Consider the following 16,159-nt stretch of genomic DNA (forward strand, 5'->3'; position numbering starts at 1 on the left):
TTTTTTATCCTTTCATCAGACCATTCATACGTATAGATATATACGCGTGCATCTCTTTATTACTTTTAGTGAAATGATATTACATTGGGACTTATTTTTCAGTTCGTTTATATATATGCCAAGTAATACTTACGATCACTGAAAATCTACTATTGTCTACCAACCTTAGAAAAACTTGATTAGATTAGGATTGGAGTTGAGAGTTTTATGATTTTAATTTTATCGTAGTCTAAAATAAAGTTATTTTATACGATAGACTACAACATTCCATCCTAAGCATTAGCTTAATTCTCAGCATGATTCAAATCGTAGTGAGATAATTTCAACATTAAATTCTACGCTTACATGATAAATCTTTCAACTATTAGACTACTATAAGAAGAAGAAAAAAAAAATCGTTTTTCTTACATTCTTGATATTTACGAGTTTATTTACTCGTGAATTCATAATTATGAACATGAATTATCTCAATCACCTGGTTCTGCTCTACTAAAAATAATGTGTCGAGCTAGGTCTCTTCATTCTTTAATTTACATGTTAATCTTGTATATACATCATCATATTATGAACACAAGTTATATTCTCATATTTTTCTATTTACTATTTCTATTGATTTTCATAAAATATCTCAAACACATGGTCCCGTAATCCCGTTCTACTAGAAATATTTTGTCTCATTTATTTATTTGATACTACTAGGAAATCCAAGCTATGCCTTTTGCTTATACGTATTTTTTTTGGGGTCACGATGTCTATTTCTTATGATATTTTTTCTTTTCTTTACTAAAAACACAGTAACACAATGAAAAAAATAAATTATCTTTTGTCAATGCTATATATATAAAGTTATAGCTGTAGAAATTGACTTAAGGGCATATAAGGTTTGTATCATGATGGTTGCTTGCCATTATAGATTCACTTTTCATCATTAAGGTTGGGTGAATTAAATATCTCACATTTATTCGATGATCCATAAAGTTCCAAAAAGGAATTCATTATTTCCCAACTAATCACCTAAATTATCGCTTATGCATACATATCTTAAAGACTCCGTACGTACGTGAGTGAGCTTAATGCTATACTATATTTTGAAATCACACACATTCATTTCTATTATATATCGTTAATTCTTTACCCGTTGCATCATAGTTTGCAACTGCATTGGTTCGAATATAATCACTTTGTAAGTGTGGTTAATTAGAAGTCCAAAATCAACTTCTTTTTCTACGTGATGTAGTGGAAGAACCGATAATATCTCAATTAGAACGATTATACGTTTTACAAACTCGTCCTATAAACGATCAACGATCCTAAAAATTTTGGGATGTTTTAAAAAACAACAAGTAGAGTGCAATAATGAAAAGAAAATGTATAGAGGCATGCGTCGTTACATTTCTCTTTTGTTAGTGTTTTTTGGCCACGCGTGTCTTTTTCGCAACAACAGTATGGTATGTTTAGCCTTTTCTCAAATGACGGTTTTACCCCCAACTGAATTTCTATTACATGAAATGTGATCAAGAAATTATATTTTGCAATATATGTATGAGTGTATTAGAGATTTAGAATATTTTTTTGTTGATGTCATAAACAAAAATTCTGACTTAAGAGATTTAAAAATATTATACTTCAAATTGTAGGTTTCTGACTTTAGAATATCTATTATTGAATGAACATCCTTCAATTTTTCATTTTTCTGTGGGTTTTGTATGAACTGAGTTATACTTAAAGTAGAATTCCTGTTGTTAAAAAAAAAAAAAAGCAAAATAAAATGTAGAATTCCTCGGTATTCAAAATTTGTAACAGAGCAATAATACTCAATTTTGCTTGTATATGTAAAATACATGAATTTAGAGGAAATTGTTAAATCTGGAAGTACACGAGACGTAAACAAAATAAAGTAGAAAAGAAAAGTAAAATAATTATAAAAGTTTCTACAAGAGAATGATGAAAGAATTGAACATTCTTCAAAAGTAAACAAAGAGGATGAAATAAAGAGAGAAAGAAACCGATTGATGGGAGTGAGGCCATTTATATAAACAAAATGTTATTTCAAATGTGACTCATTTTTAGATTTATTTTTCTTCTTAAATACCACCGTTTATTGTATTTGACATTTGTTGTGACACTTTTGGATTTTATATTTTTGGCGAATGAAATGATTTGTCATCTAAGTGATGATAATCTACAGTCCAATGAGCTAATTATTCAAATAAACAGTTCAATTCGTACAATACATGACCACCACAAATTCAACATGCAGCATCTCTAAACTTACAACAATTTTCCCTCATGATCTACGAAAAAAATTTATAGTAAATTTATAGTCTTAGGTCCATTTTTTTTTTTTTTTGGAATTTACATTTTCTAAAGAGGAAGTAGAACATTTTTGCTGAGATGGTTGAAAAGAATCAAATTTCGTCAACCTCATCATACTTGAAGACATTTTTTTTTCTTTGATTTGACACTAATAAAACATATTGCTCAGATGAAGCCAAATTAGATGTCAGTTTTGTCTATAGTTTAAGTAGTCTGATCATCCCCACTAACCAAATCTCTTTTTGGTTTGTATGAAAAAGGTGTGTTAAAATTAGTTTCTGTTATTGGTGTAATTTAAAACACTCAAATTAGTTTATAAACCGAAAACACATACTTGAGCAAATTTTAATTAACATGGCCCATGCTTTATTTTGTCTTATGTGTTGTGGGCACATAGATGCTTTAGCTTGAAGTTAATTATGATCAAATTTAAAGTAACAATAATGCCTTATCATTAACCTATAAAATTCCATAACATTTTCAAAGCTGTTAAGCAGATTAGATGATAGAATCAATGAAAGAACCAAACAAAAATTATTATATCAAAACTTGTAATCATTTTGTTCATGAAAAATTAGATGTTACACTTTTTGTGTGTAATAGATGAGTATTCATTCATTCCCATGGGATCCTAAATCAACAATACTAATCATCATTTTCTCATTTCAAAATCTTGTCCTTTCCTTTATCTATATTTCCCATTTGAAAATAAAATAAAGTTATGATTGCATGTGGGATTAAAACGGGGGAAAATTGGAGGACAGCCCATATACTATTTACCCCTTTTTTATACATATATATAAATCTTTTCTATAATCACAGTCGATTTTTATTCTTGATATATTTTATGTCTATAAACGTTATATATATTGAATGGGTCTTAAACCAATTAATCTGAATAATCTGGTACAAGATGACAGTATGTTAGTGTTTTGCTTTGTCATAGCTGATTGTTGGATGACTGCTGAAATGTTGAATCCTCATTTAGAAAGAAACAAAATCAATATTGAATAGCCCACTTGAACCTTATTCTAGCAAAGGAAGTTTCCCAATGCTGGAAAAAGTGAATGTTGGAGATCTGTTACCTCCAATCCAAGTCTTTTTAATCATGAATGTATATATCCGGTTTGCTATATCAGTCAACTTTCCCGAAACAACCAGGGCCTTAAACCGGATTTTTGATTCTTCATTGGTGCATGATCTTGGAAATCATTTTAGATGGTAGATTGATAGAAAAAGAAGACCATGCTGGAAAGAGTGAATGTTGAATATCTGTACTTCAAGTCTTTAACCATGTATACTCAGTTTGGTATATTAGTCAACCGGAAACAACCGGAAGCCATAAACCGGATTCTTGATTATCGGATTCAAAAACAAAACTAAAAAGGCTTGAGAAAGCAATTCAAAGTATTTTACCATCAGAACTAGTGGGCTTTGGAACTGCTAAGATTCAAGCTTATTGGCAAATTGGAATGGGCTTTAAATGTACAATGGGTTTGTTGATTTCCAATTGCATAAGTAGACGGCTGATTTAGAAAAACGTAAAAGTATGAGGTCTAAAAGAAGAAATAACGTAAAATAAGAAATAGAAAAACGTAACTAAAGCACCGTTTCCTTCTTCCACAGCAAGAAAAGTTCAACCAAATGGGAATCAGAATCGGCGACGGTGACGGCGACAAATACGGCGGCACAGAGGAGCTAGAACTTTTCGGAAAATCTGATACTGTTACAGTAAACAGTATACCGCATATGTCTCCGTCAGTTTCTTCGTCATCCGCATCCGCGAAGATGAGTTATGGATTCAACGAGGAAGAGTTTGAATGGGTGGCTGTAGATAAAGAGATTGATCTTGTTACGGATAAAGCTCCGGAACTTGACGAAGTTGATGATGCTTTCTCTGCACTTCAATTGTGAGTTTTCCAAAGTCGGTTTTTAGTGAGAATTTGAGTAAGGTTTTTGTATTGAAAGAAGTTATCGTTATCGTTTAGGATGTTCAATGATGATGATGACGAAGAATCAGGAGACCAACTTTCAGAGTCAGAGTTTGTGGATTGGATTGAGCCTTCGTTGCAGCTTTGCAATACTAGCCTTCTACAGCCTTTTATGCTGGACAGACTCTATGACGCCTTTCATGTGTTTCAGACCGACCCATCTGTTCAGGTTCTCTCTTTTCTCGCAGTCTTGAGATCCATGGTTTGAGAAACAAATAACTGAGACTCTGAGACATACATTGGTGTCTAATGTTGCAGAGAATGGTTATGTCATTGACTTCAGACAAGGCTGTTTGGGATGCGGTGATGAACAATGAGGTTGTCCGGGAGCTTATAAGCAACGGTAAGAATATAAGATACAATGGGCTATGGTTCTAAACGATGATTATGTAAGAGTTTTACTTGTTGTATAATGCAGCTGAGAGGTCAGAAGAAGACTCTGGTTCAGCCGCAAATTTCTTAAGAAGGTTGTTTGAGAGAAGTGCCGTCAAAATCATGGACGCAATGGAGAGAGTCACAAAGTATGTCACTGACCTTTTCAACGTTGTTCCTGGAGATGAGACGGTTGTGTTAGCCTCAGGTGCTGCGCCTAAGATGGAGAAGCTTCAAATGACGGTTCTGCTCGCCATTGTTGTCCTGCTTATCGTGTTAGTTACACGAGTAACAAGGTGTAGATAGTATACTACACCCAGCCAAACTATGATCTCACATTTCAGGGTCTGCTGTACAATTGTAATTGCGACCTTTGGCTAAAATCGCAGCAGGAAAACTGTAATACTTGTGCTTACTCTTGTTTAATAAGAATATAGTGATTTGTCATTTTAAATATTAAGCCCAACTTCTCCAAAGCAAGAGTGTATTAAACACACTAAATCACATTCTGTTTTTTGAACCACACCGAATCAGTTTTGATCAAATACCCGTTTTCAGAGTTTTGTCACAAATTACTATTCATCAGCGTAAACTTTAGATAAACGAGTGATTAAACCACAACACCTTAAAGTTTATCTTGGAGAGAAATGAAAGTGAGGACTCTGTTTTATGTACAGTGCAGAGCCATCCAGCCATCCATGAGACCATACTTGTTTCCCGGATTCACGAGCACATACTTGTTTAAATCTGGTAAAACACAAAAAGCAAAAGTGTGTCCAAGTTTAAGATAAAAGCTTTACCAATTAATTGTGTATATGAAGATAATAGACAGTGAGAAGGGGATCTCACCTGATATTAGGTGCTTGAGCTACCGAGATCAAAGTCCATTGTGTAATCGTACTCAATTGTTGGAATAACTGATGCCATGAACTTCAAGAACAGGAAGAGGTACCTGGCAAAATAGCAACGGTGTAACCAGCAAGCCCAATGAACTATAAGCGTTATTTGCAATTAAAACACATACTTGTCGACTTCAGGTTCTACTCCACGCGACATTAATACATCAATGATTTTCTTCATAACAGCTCCATGCCGACATGGATGAACTGAAGCATGTTTACCAGGCAAGTGTGGATGATCTTCGATTGTGACCTGTGCATTTTTGAAAGACGATCACAAAAATACTCTACATTGGTCAGATTCAGAAGACATAAGTCAGGAAAACTTTGGTGGAATAACAAAAAGGGTAATTGATGCAGTTGAGATTGTCTTCCTTTTACCGTTTTACGAGCATGGTCTTGGCTAACATCCTCCATTACAAGTTCAGGTTGCAGCAGCATCCTTGACTACAAGATACATCGTAGCTTTTAAGTAGATAACAGGAAATATAAACAAGCAACAAAACAAAACCCATGAATTTTAATGAAAAACAAAACGAAACAAGACATAAGTCAGGAAAGACGATCACAAAAATACTCTACATTGGTCAGATTCAGAAGACATAAGTCAGGAAAACTTTGGTGGTCAGATTCAGAAACTTTGGTCAGATTCAGACGATCACAAAAATACTCTACAAGATACATCGTAGCTTTTAAGTAGATAACAGGAAATATAAACAAGCAACAAAACAAAACCCATGAATTTTAATGAAAAACAAAACGAAACAAGTATGAAAGAGATGCAAACCTCATCATAACCGGTCAGCCAAACACGAGGAGTTTGGTAATACTTATCATACCTGAACCAAAGTGAGAATTATAAGTTTGCTTACTACTGGACCAAATGTAAGAAAGCTATATCTAAAAGTCAAAACGCAGTACTACACTTTGAAGAAACCCGGGATGCTTACGTTATGCTGAGATCATATGTCCGAGTTCGGAGAATGTTATCGTCATCAGGTTCATGAGCCACAAGATAAGTTGACTGAAGAGTTGCCTGAGTCAAGCATGTAAAAAGTTTAAAACTACTGGTAGAACCAAAAATTGGGAAAATGGAAATATGCTTTAAAGGCAAAATACACACACAGCCAAATCATAACTGATGTGATAAACCCAAGATCATATCAATAACCCTTTACAAACTTTGCAATTTCCTAGAAACTTGCAAATTCATGTGCATAATTCAGAAGTATTTTTCAAAGAGAAATGACAAAAAGCTGAGTGCAACTGCAAAGACAAATGGGATAGTGAGAGAGAGTAAAGAAAATAAAACTCACCGGATCATTTTCTACCACATTGTCAGCCTCATCGAACTCCTCCATGTCTGGAATATCATCATCCTCCTCACCTCCAAAATACGTAGGTATTGATTGGATAGTATTTTTCTCGTTTATATCCAAGGCATCCATGGATGGTAAGTTATCCTCTTCCTTGCCTTTATCTATGGCCAAAAATCAAGACACAAGTTGAATAAGAGATAAGTGAATTTCAGAGGCACAAATCTCTAAATACAAAATGTACCTTTCGGTTTCCCATGTGTAGCCAGCCAACCATCATTATCTTCATCATCAACCAACACTTCACCTCCAGCAGCTTCATAATCCTCTGCCACAGAAGCAGCTCTCCGTAGACAAGGTACTGTCAACCCGTAAAAAGTCCACAACATAATGTGCAATCAGAACTACAAAGCCAACAGAAATAAGCTTTAAAGATTTCAAATTTACCATTTCTAGTAATCAAAAACTGTTTGTCCGAGGGCAAGTATGGCTTCCTTTTGCTTGCGTCACCAGATTCCCTAATCAAAAGTAAAAGCCATTGTGTCAAGCTTACCCATTCAAGCAAAGATATAGATATCGCCAATTAGCTTGAACTAGCAGTCATATACTAAAGCGTGAAAACTAATATGTTATAGACATATAGTATTGAGCAGCAAGATACCAAAGATCACACTTGTTGGTCTACTCAACTAATCGAATATCATAAAAGTTATTAAGATCAAACTTGTTGGTCCATTCAAGGAAGTTGTGACCTTAATGCCACCAGAAAAGTAACAATTTGATTGATCCCATCACAATCTCACATAATTTGTATAAAAGTCAATAACTTTCGCCAACAGAGAGAGACCCATTCACCCATAATCATCAAGGATCAATTTCACATATCATAGATCACAAAATTCACAAACACAAAATTGTACAATTGGCCATTGCTGTGTATTCAAACTCCAATAAAAACTCAAAATTCAAACTAACCAAGACCAGGTGGGACACTTGGAGACGAGATTATCTCCGGCAAGTACGAACTCGCTGACGCTGAGAACTCCCTTCTCCTTGAACGCCGAGATCGTACGAGGACCTGTGATCCTCTCAACTGTTCCTTTAAATGCTTCATGAAGCTTTTGCGAAAGCACCATCTTTTGAGCTAGGCGACGAATTAGGATCTAATCAGTGGTTTCTATATCGAGGAAGAATTTATCGTATCGAAGAATCAGAGATTTGAGATTGTGAGCCCTAATCCCTAGGGAGAAAATTATCTTATAGATTCCGTCAAATTTTAGGAAGATGATTTGGCTCTTTGTAATATTTTAAGAAAAATCTCCAATAGTACTCATACTTCTGTATATTTACGTTTTTACCCCATCTATTTTAGATGTTTCATTAACGGGTCCCGTTTCCTTGTATTCTCAAATTGTCATTCAGGTCCAAAAGGTACATTTAATATTCTTTCCATCACAAAGGAATCTCATTGCCCTTATTGAAAGATACTAACATCATTGTATATGTTTTCATGGCAAGAGCACAACGGAGCCAGAGGTGATCCTATTCTCAAGATCTGCGTGGGCGTCAGCGACTCGAGACAACGGGTACTTGTGATTCACACGAGCCTTTAAGATGCCGGAGGTAACATTAGCGAAAACCTCTCCTGCACATTCCAAGAGCTCATCTCGAGTTTCATTGTAATGCATCATGGAAGGTCTTGTCAAGAAGAGCGACTTTGGAGCAAGATCAGATAATGGAATCGGATCTGGAGATCCTGAGGATTGTCCAAAGCTCACCATGTATCCTCGGCTCTTCAAACATGCTAACGATCCCTGGAAATTTATAAAAAATTCATTATAAGAAATCCGAAAAACCAGCTAAAGAACATAAACAGTCTGGCTCTTTGTGACAATACCTTAAAGGTGTCTTTTCCCACAGAGTCATAAACAACATTTACTCCTTTACCCGATGTAATGTCATTGACTCGGGAAACAAAATCCTCGTTCTTGTACATAATAACATGGTGGCATCCATCTTCTTTGGCTTGAGCCGCTTTCTCATTGGTCGAGACAGTTCCAATCACAGTGGCTCCAAGCGCATTTGCCCATTGACACAACAGAGACCCAACTCCACCAGCTGCAGCATGAACAAGGATTGTGTGCCCAGGTTCGACCTTTCCAAATACAAATAGGACTTGAGTCATATAGTGAATAGATCTTTGAAAAACGCGACCAATATAACAAAACTCTACTCTGTTCAACAGGCAAGAAGACACAAATCCTGCTCTTGGTCTTCTTATTAATAACTTCCTAGAAATAGGAATGAAAACTAACCTTGAAGCAACGGCGAAGGAGAAACTGTGCAGTCATACCCTTGAGCATGATTGATGCTGCAACGATAGGATCAATAGATGAAGGAACAGGAACCACTTTATCCGCTGGAAGGATTTGTTCCTCAGCATACGCACCCATCGGATTTCCAGCATAAGCAACGAGATCACCGATCATTCTGCCAGTCAATCCCGACCCAACAGCTACCACCTCTCCAACAGCCTCCATACCTATGATCAGAAATGGACCATTAGTTCAGAAAAGAAAAAAAAATCTTTTCCGTTCTCTCATTAGGTTCTAGTAATGTCCATACCTGGTGTGAAGGGCATAGAAGCTGGCTTGTAAACACCTTTCCTGAAGTAAACATCAATAAAGTTAAGCCCGATAGCCTTGTTCTTCACACGTATCTCACCCTCCTTTGGTTCCCCTACTTCCACATCTTCCCATTTCAGAACCTTCCAATTAAATAAACAAAACCGCTATAAATACTGAAAAACACTGATCAAACAGAATGCGAGAAACTATCACAAGTCTCTAAATCAAAGATATCAAAGTAACCAAAGCTACGTTTGAAATACACATCAGTGATTCTGTATATAACCATCAATTTCGACTCAAGCTCAAATCCAAAACCTTTCACCTGGAAAACTAGCCATTGAAAAAAGCTGAAGCTTATAGGGAATCTCAAATCATTTGAACTATAATCACACGAGCACATAGAAACAGACACAATCGCAATCTAATTTGATTTCAATGATCCAAATCCGACCCGGAACTTCAAAATCGAATCTTTTACTCACCTCAGGACCGCCATGCTCATAAACCCTAATCCCTTTCACCATCTTCTTCTCGGACGACTCTTCTACCGCGACTGTACTCAGAGCTCTTACAGCAAACACAGTGCCACGTGTAGATAAAGAAAAACTCGAGAAATCGGCAAGACTTAGACGAAAGTTGAGATCTTTGACGGGATTTCGTGGAAAGCTCGAGAATATTCGGTGATATAGACGACGTGACAGATGTCCAGACGCTTGAAGACACGAGTGATGACGATGATGATGATGATGATGAAGAGTCAATGCTGCCATTTTCTTATGGCCCCCATTTCTTCTCTGCCTCCTAACTTTATTTTCTATTTCCCATCTTTGTCCTTTAACGTTCAATATATTACATTATCACTATCCTAGTTTTACTATATTTATAAAACACCCCTAATTTTAATTCCAAACACAAATCGTTATTTCACAAACATATAAGTGAAAAAATGAAACTATGGCTAAATTTACAAAATAATTTGAACAATAATCGAATCTTGGATCATGTGATTTGATTATTGTTACGTGAATAGTAAAAAAATATCCTTAATTTAGTTTGAACTTTGAAAATTTTAAAACTTATATGCAATAATTTTTTTGGCAACAAAAGATGCGTCTCATCTCAAATCATGAGGTGCTGGTTTTTTTATTGTTTTCAATGGCTAAGAATGGTGGTTTCTTGGATATCACGCTTGCTCGTCATTCTCCTCCAAAACCAATGCTTCTCCCAAAGTCCAACCACCTTCTCGATTGGAACATTCTTAGTCTCCGGCAAAAACAGCTGCACCGCTACCGTCATTACCACCAACCACCCTCCATAAAAGAAGAAAATCCCAGCTCGAAACTTACACAACATCGGTGGTGCACTTTGAGCCACCGCAAAAGTAAACACAAAACTCACTGCCACAGTTACACTCTGCGCCACCGATCTTATCTCCAACGGAAAAATCTCACTCGGTACAAGCCATCCTAATGGACCCCAAGACCAACCAAACCCGGCCACGTAGACACACACCAAAACCACAACCGCGTAACCATACCCTTCCTTGATCACACCGTCGTGAACATCAGCCACCATAACGATCACACCAATGGTAACTTGCGACACGAGCATCTGTAACCCTCCAATCAAAAACAGAGTCTTTCTACCGATTCTGTCAACGACAAGCATCGACAACAACGTCGACGAGGTTCCCACGATTCCAGTCACGAGGGTCGACATCAACGAACCACTCTCTCCAAACCCAACGGTTCTATACAAAACCGGTGCGTAGAAAGCAACAACATTGATTCCAGTAACTTGCTGAAAGAAAGGTATCACCAAAGCCATCACTAACTCAGGCCTATATTTTCTTTGAAGCAGTTTCAAAAACGCGTTTGAATCTGTATCAGAACCAGAACTCGCTTCAACGAGATCAGTAAGCTCATCTTGAACGTCGTTAGTTCCACGGACACGGCGAAGCATAAGCTCGGTCTTGTGAACATCTCCGGTGGTCTGGATGATACTATTCGGCGTTTCCGGGAGAAACAGTGATCCTAAAGTGAGGATTGAAGCAGGTATTGCAGCTGTGGCTAAAGAGATTCTCCAACCATGTTTGATATTTTGGGTTTCGTAGTTTATTACATTTGCAGATAGAAATCCAATTCCGATACAGAGCTGGAAACCATTGCTGATTGCTCCTCTGTATTTTGCCGGCGCCATCTCGGAGAGATACAGAGGAACCGACTAAAATATAAAACAACAAACCAGTCAACATACAGAGAAAATTGAAACATCATTAATCAACTTGTCTTTTGTTACCTGGTTAGCGAATCCAACTCCTACGCCGAGCAAGAGACGCGCAATAATGAGCATAGCAACGTTTTGAGCAGAGCCACCAAGAGCAGCGCCGGCGAGAAAGGACACACCGCCAAGAAATATAGAGGGCTTGCGACCCCATGAACGAGTCACGGACGAAGCTAACAGAGTAGCGATGAGACCGGAAACGTATAGAGAAGATGTGAAGGATGTAAGAAGTTGGCTATTGAAAAGGCAGTAGTGGTTATTGCTATTGCCTCTTCTTCTTCTATCTTCTTCTTGGAGCTTATACACTTTTGGGAAAAATCTTTTTAGAAATGGCCCCATTGACATCACTCCACCTACATATTTATATAGTTACATGTTTGCATTTATGTTTAGGTTTAGAGAACCACAACATTTCATTTAAATATTATGAAAAACTAAAATGTTTTCTACTTCAAAAATATGATTTATTCTTTTTGCAAACGCAAACACAAACACAAACAAAAAAAAGAAAGAACATATATATCCTAATTAGCAAGAATATATATGTGAACCTGAAACCCCGATGTCGTAGCCGAAGATGACACCGCCCATGGCGGCCATGACACATGAAGCCACCACAAAATAAGTAATCTTCCCGCCAGATACTGATTTAGCCATGGCTTCTTTTCTTGCTTCTTCTGCTACCATGTTTACCTAGAGAGACACTCAAACACAACACACCTACTATTCAAGTTCGGTAGGTGTTTTTAGATCCTGTATTTTTGTATATCAATCATCCAAAGGTTGAGTTTCAAGGTAGACGACGAAACTTGTTGGACCATTGGAGTGCTTTAATTGACTTGAGTGTGGGACTTATAGTTTTTGTTTGTTTCGGTTCTGGCTGATGAGATATCGAAAGTGGACAATAAAAGACATGTGAAGAAAGACTTTTCACTGCCTACCTTCATTATCTTCCTCTTTTTTTTTTTTTTTTTTTTTTTTTTTTTTTTTTTTTTTTTTTTTTGAAAATCGATAGAAGAAAAAGATGGCTATACTTTTTTCAACGACTGAATGATAAAGCTCTTTCGATGATATTGGACATACCAAGTTGCAAACTTTGATTGTTTAATTCCATAATACTGATATTTTGTTTTGGAATTTGACTATGTAGAAAAACCATCATTTTCTATATATAAATACTGATATACATGTGGAATTAAGTTGGCAGAATAATTACTATCAATCATGTAAATTTATGGAATCATTTTTACATTCACTTTTTATAATTATAATTTTATAGTAAATTTTATTTTTTGCTTTTAATTTTATAGTAAAATAATTTTACTCTATGGTCAAAAAACTTAAAACATTAAGGGGATGATAAGCTGTGAAATTAGAAGCTTAGGTCACAAATGAGATACTAAAAGAAGATGAAGGACCATTTTTGTGAAGAGAAAAACTTATTACACGTGGCACCAACAGAATATTTATTACCGTCACAGTCCGTGACGGAGAGAATATCTGTGATTTGCAAAGGGAAGAAGACTTTCCTATTCAAAATTCAAAGCCGACTTTTTTTTTACCTAAACAGCAATAATATCTTTTTTTCTCTGCTCCAGGGGGAAATTAAAAAAGTGGAACCTTTTCATCTCCTGGAGCGATCAATTTCTTTTTCATCATATCGCTGACTCTCGTCTTCGTCGTCTTTGATCGTATCGAGGAATTGGGTTTAGTTCGATTCGATCATCAGCTATCTCAATTTTTCTGGGGATTGTTCTAAAGGTTTGATGATCGGATTGCTTTTGTTCTATTTGTTCTTTTTGATTCTCGTATATGATTGATTAGAGAATATAGGATTAGGGTTTGTGTTCCTTAAAAGTTATCTCCTTTTGGCAGTTAAAGACTTGGTTTTTATTCTTTGTCAAGAAATTCATTCCATGGTTGACGATGAAGTCAAGGTTTTGGTTTTCTTTTGTGTTTCTTCTGTATCAATTGTATATGATTAGATTGAAGATGATTTCATGTGATGAAGTTGATTACAACGGATAATACCGCTTGTGAGGTTGTATCATAATTTGCTAAGAATAAGTATATATCTTCCCATTTGTTTCTTGATGCAAACAGGTTTCTAGTGACTTGTTTAAAGTGGTTGGTATTGGATAATGCCTTCTCTCATCTCACAGCAATGGCAGGAGAGGACTAGTGGATTCTTTTCTTCATCAGGTTTGATAATTTCTATGCTAACCTCATTTCGTTTCTCTCTGTGAGTGTTTATGGTGGAAAGCTTACTATGGAGTTACTGAATTAGGAACGAAGCTTAGGGAAGCAGGGCAGACTGCTGGTAGTTTTGTCGGGGAAGTTGCTAAGGATGCGAAAGTGAATGTTGCAGATGTTGCAGAAAGAGTTGGGTCGTTGTTTAAAAGCCGGTGGGCAATTCTTCAGCAGCCTGCAACTAGACATGCCGTGCAAGAACACCTCATAACAGCTGCTGCCACAACCGGGACTTTTGTCAGGAAGGGTATAACTGAGACAAAGGAAAAGGTTTCTGTTGGAAAGATCAAAGTGGAAGAGGTATTCTAGACACATAGCTTCTCGAAGTTACTCGACAAGAATGTATGTATCTCGTTTCATTCTTCTAACTTCTGACAGCTAAATTCTTTGTATCCATGTTTTCTCTTTAGGCGGCCAAAAAGACTGCACAAAAGAGCAAGACCATTTTGACGGATATCGAAAGGTGGCAAAAGGTATTTGACTATTAGAGTCTGAAATCTGATTGTATGCCGTTGATTTGAGTTTGGTCTCTAATATCTATTCTTTGTAATTCTGCAGGGAGTTGCCAGCTCAGATGGTAAGTTGATCGCAATATATGGAGAGATTACAGTTTAAACGTTTGTTAATCGAAAATTCAATGGATTCTTTGATGTGGGGATACTTAATTATATTACCGTTCTTGAGATAACTATTAGTGATTGCGTGTCTGAAATGCTGTGACTTTCTCTGTATGACAAATGTTTTTGGCACTCAGTGTTTGGTGTTGCGATTGAGATCACTGTCCAGCGGCAGGAGTCAAGCAGGCCTATTCCTCTGATACTAGTTAAATGCGCAGATTATCTCATATTAACAGGTAATAATGTTTGGACCAATGGAGCAATAACACTTTTATTGCTCACACCTTCTCATATCGAGTTATCAATGTGATATTTTCCTCTTACCCAGGACTTAATTCACCGAACTTGTTCAAGGCCGAAGGAGATAGAAAGTTGATTCAACAATTGGTTTCTGCTTACAATCAAGGTAGCAAGATTTCTTTTCGACTCTTATGGCTCATGGAGAAATTGTCATTTAATTGAATCACTTGTTTGGCAGATCCTAGGGCGTCAATACCTGAGGGTGTGAATCCAGTTGATGTCGCTGCACTCTTGAAATACTATCTTGCTAGCCTTCCGACACCACTAACTACTTTTGAGCTTTATAATGAAATCAAAGATGCACGGTCGAGCATACACAGAATGAGACAGTCACTCCAGAAGCTTTCCAATGTGAATTATAATACATTGGAGTTCATAACAGCGCTATTGCTTCGTGTGAGCCAGAAATCACTTCTTAACAAAGTGGGAATAAGTTGTTATAACACTAATCTCTGATTCTAGATACTTAAGATGATCCTTTTTTCAGGAATCATATAAGTTATCTGAATATTGGGAATCATTTGTTTGCATTTTGCAGATGGATTCGCATAGCCTAGCTATGGAAATGGCTCCAGTGATCATGTGGCGAGAAGACAACAGGCCTGAATCTTATCGGGAATACTGGAGACGCCCGTCAAGGAGTCCTAAGAAAAGTAACGACTTTGAAACTGCTACTCCATGGGACTTGCTCTCAGGTAAACACAAAAACACTTGGCTCCTATACTCTTTGAAGCACAGTTTCATTACGATCATTCTTCTCTTTCATGGTTAATGGTTATAAACAGATGAAGGAGAAGGTCCAGATGCATCCTCATCAATCCCTCTAGATGATATCGCACGAGTTGATTTTGGAGCGGTCGAGGTTGTCCAGTGCCTAATTGAACACCACAATGCGATTTTCACTGATGCAGCCGAGACTGTATGGAGGTGAAACCACCACAGTTAACCAATATTGATCTGGTTACAAGAACATATGCATTTTGATCTGGATGATGATTGACTAGTGGTTTCAGTAAATAAGATGTTGTTTCATATTTGGTTCTTCTGTAACAATTTTTAGACTTTAGAACTCTGATGATTAAAAGATAAGTTTTTCTTATAAGAAAATCAAGAATTCGGATTGTTTCCCAATCATATAAAGCAACAACCGGATGTGACCGCAATTCGTTAAAACTCTTATCCAAT

General features: G+C 36.5%; 6 protein-coding genes and 1 non-coding gene across 14 annotated transcripts; 2 read left to right on the forward strand and 5 right to left on the reverse strand.

The window, feature by feature from the left end:
* Positions 1-1,953: 1,953 nt before the first annotated feature.
* On the reverse strand, positions 1,954-2,148 carry U2.7. Its single transcript, NR_143151.1, has one exon. It is a non-coding gene; the product is annotated as an other RNA (small nuclear RNA).
* A 1,767-nt stretch (positions 2,149-3,915) lies between these two features.
* AT5G61490 (uncharacterized protein) lies at positions 3,916-5,143 on the forward strand. The gene is made up of 4 exons (NM_125542.2): positions 3,916-4,226; positions 4,305-4,476; positions 4,566-4,650; positions 4,726-5,143. The coding sequence occupies exons 1-4, from the start codon at positions 3,961-3,963 to the stop codon at positions 4,983-4,985; spliced, it is 783 nt and encodes a 260-aa protein (NP_200957.1). The 5' UTR covers positions 3,916-3,960; the 3' UTR covers positions 4,986-5,143.
* AT5G61495 (uncharacterized protein) lies at positions 4,087-4,804 on the reverse strand (the record flags this gene model as incomplete). Its single annotated transcript, NM_001161318.1, has 3 exons — positions 4,087-4,218; positions 4,433-4,637; positions 4,710-4,804. 3 exons carry the CDS (start codon positions 4,802-4,804, stop codon positions 4,087-4,089), a joined length of 432 nt encoding a protein of 143 aa, NP_001154790.1.
* ATG3 (autophagy 3 (APG3)) lies at positions 5,104-8,195 on the reverse strand. Of its 2 annotated transcripts, NM_125543.5 has the most exons (10): positions 7,870-8,195; positions 7,342-7,412; positions 7,139-7,255; positions 6,895-7,058; positions 6,529-6,614; positions 6,366-6,417; positions 5,960-6,025; positions 5,704-5,831; positions 5,529-5,631; positions 5,104-5,426 (listed from the first exon to the last, which is right to left on the reverse strand). In NM_125543.5, exons 1-9 carry the CDS (start codon positions 8,028-8,030, stop codon positions 5,535-5,537), a joined length of 942 nt encoding a protein of 313 aa, NP_568934.1. In that variant the 5' UTR covers positions 8,031-8,195; the 3' UTR covers positions 5,104-5,426; positions 5,529-5,534. The 2 variants fall into 2 exon arrangements, with proteins under 2 accessions (NP_568934.1, NP_001331033.1); NM_001345476.1 differs by having other exon boundaries at positions 5,704-6,025.
* AT5G61510 (GroES-like zinc-binding alcohol dehydrogenase family protein) lies at positions 8,190-10,321 on the reverse strand. 2 transcript variants are annotated; one of them, NM_125544.4, is made up of 5 exons: positions 10,007-10,321; positions 9,520-9,661; positions 9,210-9,436; positions 8,792-9,049; positions 8,190-8,708 (listed from the first exon to the last, which is right to left on the reverse strand). In NM_125544.4, the coding sequence occupies exons 1-5, from the start codon at positions 10,292-10,294 to the stop codon at positions 8,403-8,405; spliced, it is 1,221 nt and encodes a 406-aa protein (NP_200959.2). In that variant the 5' UTR covers positions 10,295-10,321; the 3' UTR covers positions 8,190-8,402. The 2 variants fall into 2 exon arrangements, with proteins under 2 accessions (NP_200959.2, NP_001330100.1); NM_001345477.1 differs by lacking the exon at positions 10,007-10,321 and adding an exon at positions 9,808-9,968 and having other exon boundaries at positions 8,264-8,708.
* Positions 10,322-10,344: 23 nt separating this feature from the next.
* AT5G61520 (Major facilitator superfamily protein) lies at positions 10,345-12,720 on the reverse strand. Of its 2 annotated transcripts, NM_125545.4 has the most exons (3): positions 12,359-12,720; positions 11,823-12,160; positions 10,345-11,747 (listed from the first exon to the last, which is right to left on the reverse strand). In NM_125545.4, the coding sequence occupies exons 1-3, from the start codon at positions 12,492-12,494 to the stop codon at positions 10,677-10,679; spliced, it is 1,545 nt and encodes a 514-aa protein (NP_200960.2). In that variant the 5' UTR covers positions 12,495-12,720; the 3' UTR covers positions 10,345-10,676. The 2 variants fall into 2 exon arrangements, with proteins under 2 accessions (NP_200960.2, NP_001119473.1); NM_001126001.2 differs by having other exon boundaries at positions 10,536-11,747; positions 11,823-12,623.
* Positions 12,721-13,294: 574 nt separating this feature from the next.
* Positions 13,295-16,142, forward strand: AT5G61530 (small G protein family protein / RhoGAP family protein). 5 transcript variants are annotated; one of them, NM_125546.3, is made up of 10 exons: positions 13,295-13,568; positions 13,911-14,009; positions 14,095-14,357; positions 14,468-14,530; positions 14,616-14,634; positions 14,812-14,910; positions 15,003-15,080; positions 15,153-15,397; positions 15,513-15,669; positions 15,760-16,142. In NM_125546.3, the coding sequence occupies exons 2-10, from the start codon at positions 13,949-13,951 to the stop codon at positions 15,903-15,905; spliced, it is 1,131 nt and encodes a 376-aa protein (NP_568935.1). In that variant the 5' UTR covers positions 13,295-13,568; positions 13,911-13,948; the 3' UTR covers positions 15,906-16,142. The 5 variants fall into 5 exon arrangements, with proteins under 5 accessions (NP_568935.1, NP_001332246.1, NP_974973.1 ...); NM_203244.2 differs by having other exon boundaries at positions 13,367-13,568; positions 15,153-15,370; positions 15,760-16,103; NM_001203658.1 differs by lacking the exon at positions 13,911-14,009 and adding an exon at positions 13,683-13,744 and having other exon boundaries at positions 13,449-13,568; positions 14,055-14,357; positions 15,760-16,094.
* The last annotated feature ends 17 nt before the right edge of the window (positions 16,143-16,159 follow it).

The sequence above is a fragment of the Arabidopsis thaliana genome, chromosome 5 (genome assembly GCF_000001735.4).
Source record: "Arabidopsis thaliana chromosome 5, partial sequence".
Classification (NCBI taxonomy): domain Eukaryota; kingdom Viridiplantae; phylum Streptophyta; class Magnoliopsida; order Brassicales; family Brassicaceae; genus Arabidopsis; species Arabidopsis thaliana.

What these genes read in the sequence shown, in the direction of transcription:
- AT5G61530 (NM_125546.3), top strand. Translation starts at nt 13,949, where the DNA reads ATGCCTTCTCTCATCTCACAGCAATGGCAGGAGAGGACTAGTGGATTC. An exon ending in GAAAGATCAAAGTGGAAGAG is followed by an intron (nt 14,358 to 14,467) that starts GTATTCTAGACA and finishes TTTTCTCTTTAG; the next exon opens with GCGGCCAAAAAGACTGCACA. An exon ending in GGTTTCTGCTTACAATCAAG is followed by an intron (nt 15,081 to 15,152) that starts GTAGCAAGATTT and finishes CTTGTTTGGCAG; the next exon opens with ATCCTAGGGCGTCAATACCT.
- ATG3 (NM_125543.5), bottom strand. Translation starts at nt 8,030, where the DNA reads ATGGTGCTTTCGCAAAAGCTTCATGAAGCATTTAAAGGAACAGTTGAG. An exon ending in GTTTTTGATTACTAGAAATG is followed by an intron (nt 7,256 to 7,341) that starts GTAAATTTGAAA and finishes ACGGGTTGACAG; the next exon opens with TACCTTGTCTACGGAGAGCT. An exon ending in ATGTGGTAGAAAATGATCCG is followed by an intron (nt 6,615 to 6,894) that starts GTGAGTTTTATT and finishes TGCTTGACTCAG; the next exon opens with GCAACTCTTCAGTCAACTTA.
- AT5G61510 (NM_125544.4), bottom strand. Translation starts at nt 10,294, where the DNA reads ATGGCAGCATTGACTCTTCATCATCATCATCATCATCGTCATCACTCG. An exon ending in TCCTTCGCCGTTGCTTCAAG is followed by an intron (nt 9,050 to 9,209) that starts GTTAGTTTTCAT and finishes GTATTTGGAAAG; the next exon opens with GTCGAACCTGGGCACACAAT. An exon ending in TGGGAAAAGACACCTTTAAG is followed by an intron (nt 8,709 to 8,791) that starts GTATTGTCACAA and finishes ATAAATTTCCAG; the next exon opens with GGATCGTTAGCATGTTTGAA.
- AT5G61490 (NM_125542.2), top strand. Translation starts at nt 3,961, where the DNA reads ATGGGAATCAGAATCGGCGACGGTGACGGCGACAAATACGGCGGCACA. An exon ending in GCTTTCTCTGCACTTCAATT is followed by an intron (nt 4,227 to 4,304) that starts GTGAGTTTTCCA and finishes GTTATCGTTTAG; the next exon opens with GATGTTCAATGATGATGATG. An exon ending in AGACCGACCCATCTGTTCAG is followed by an intron (nt 4,477 to 4,565) that starts GTTCTCTCTTTT and finishes CTAATGTTGCAG; the next exon opens with AGAATGGTTATGTCATTGAC.
- AT5G61520 (NM_125545.4), bottom strand. Translation starts at nt 12,494, where the DNA reads ATGGTAGCAGAAGAAGCAAGAAAAGAAGCCATGGCTAAATCAGTATCT. An exon ending in CTACGACATCGGGGTTTCAG is followed by an intron (nt 12,161 to 12,358) that starts GTTCACATATAT and finishes ATAAATATGTAG; the next exon opens with GTGGAGTGATGTCAATGGGG. An exon ending in GAGTTGGATTCGCTAACCAG is followed by an intron (nt 11,748 to 11,822) that starts GTAACAAAAGAC and finishes TTTATATTTTAG; the next exon opens with TCGGTTCCTCTGTATCTCTC.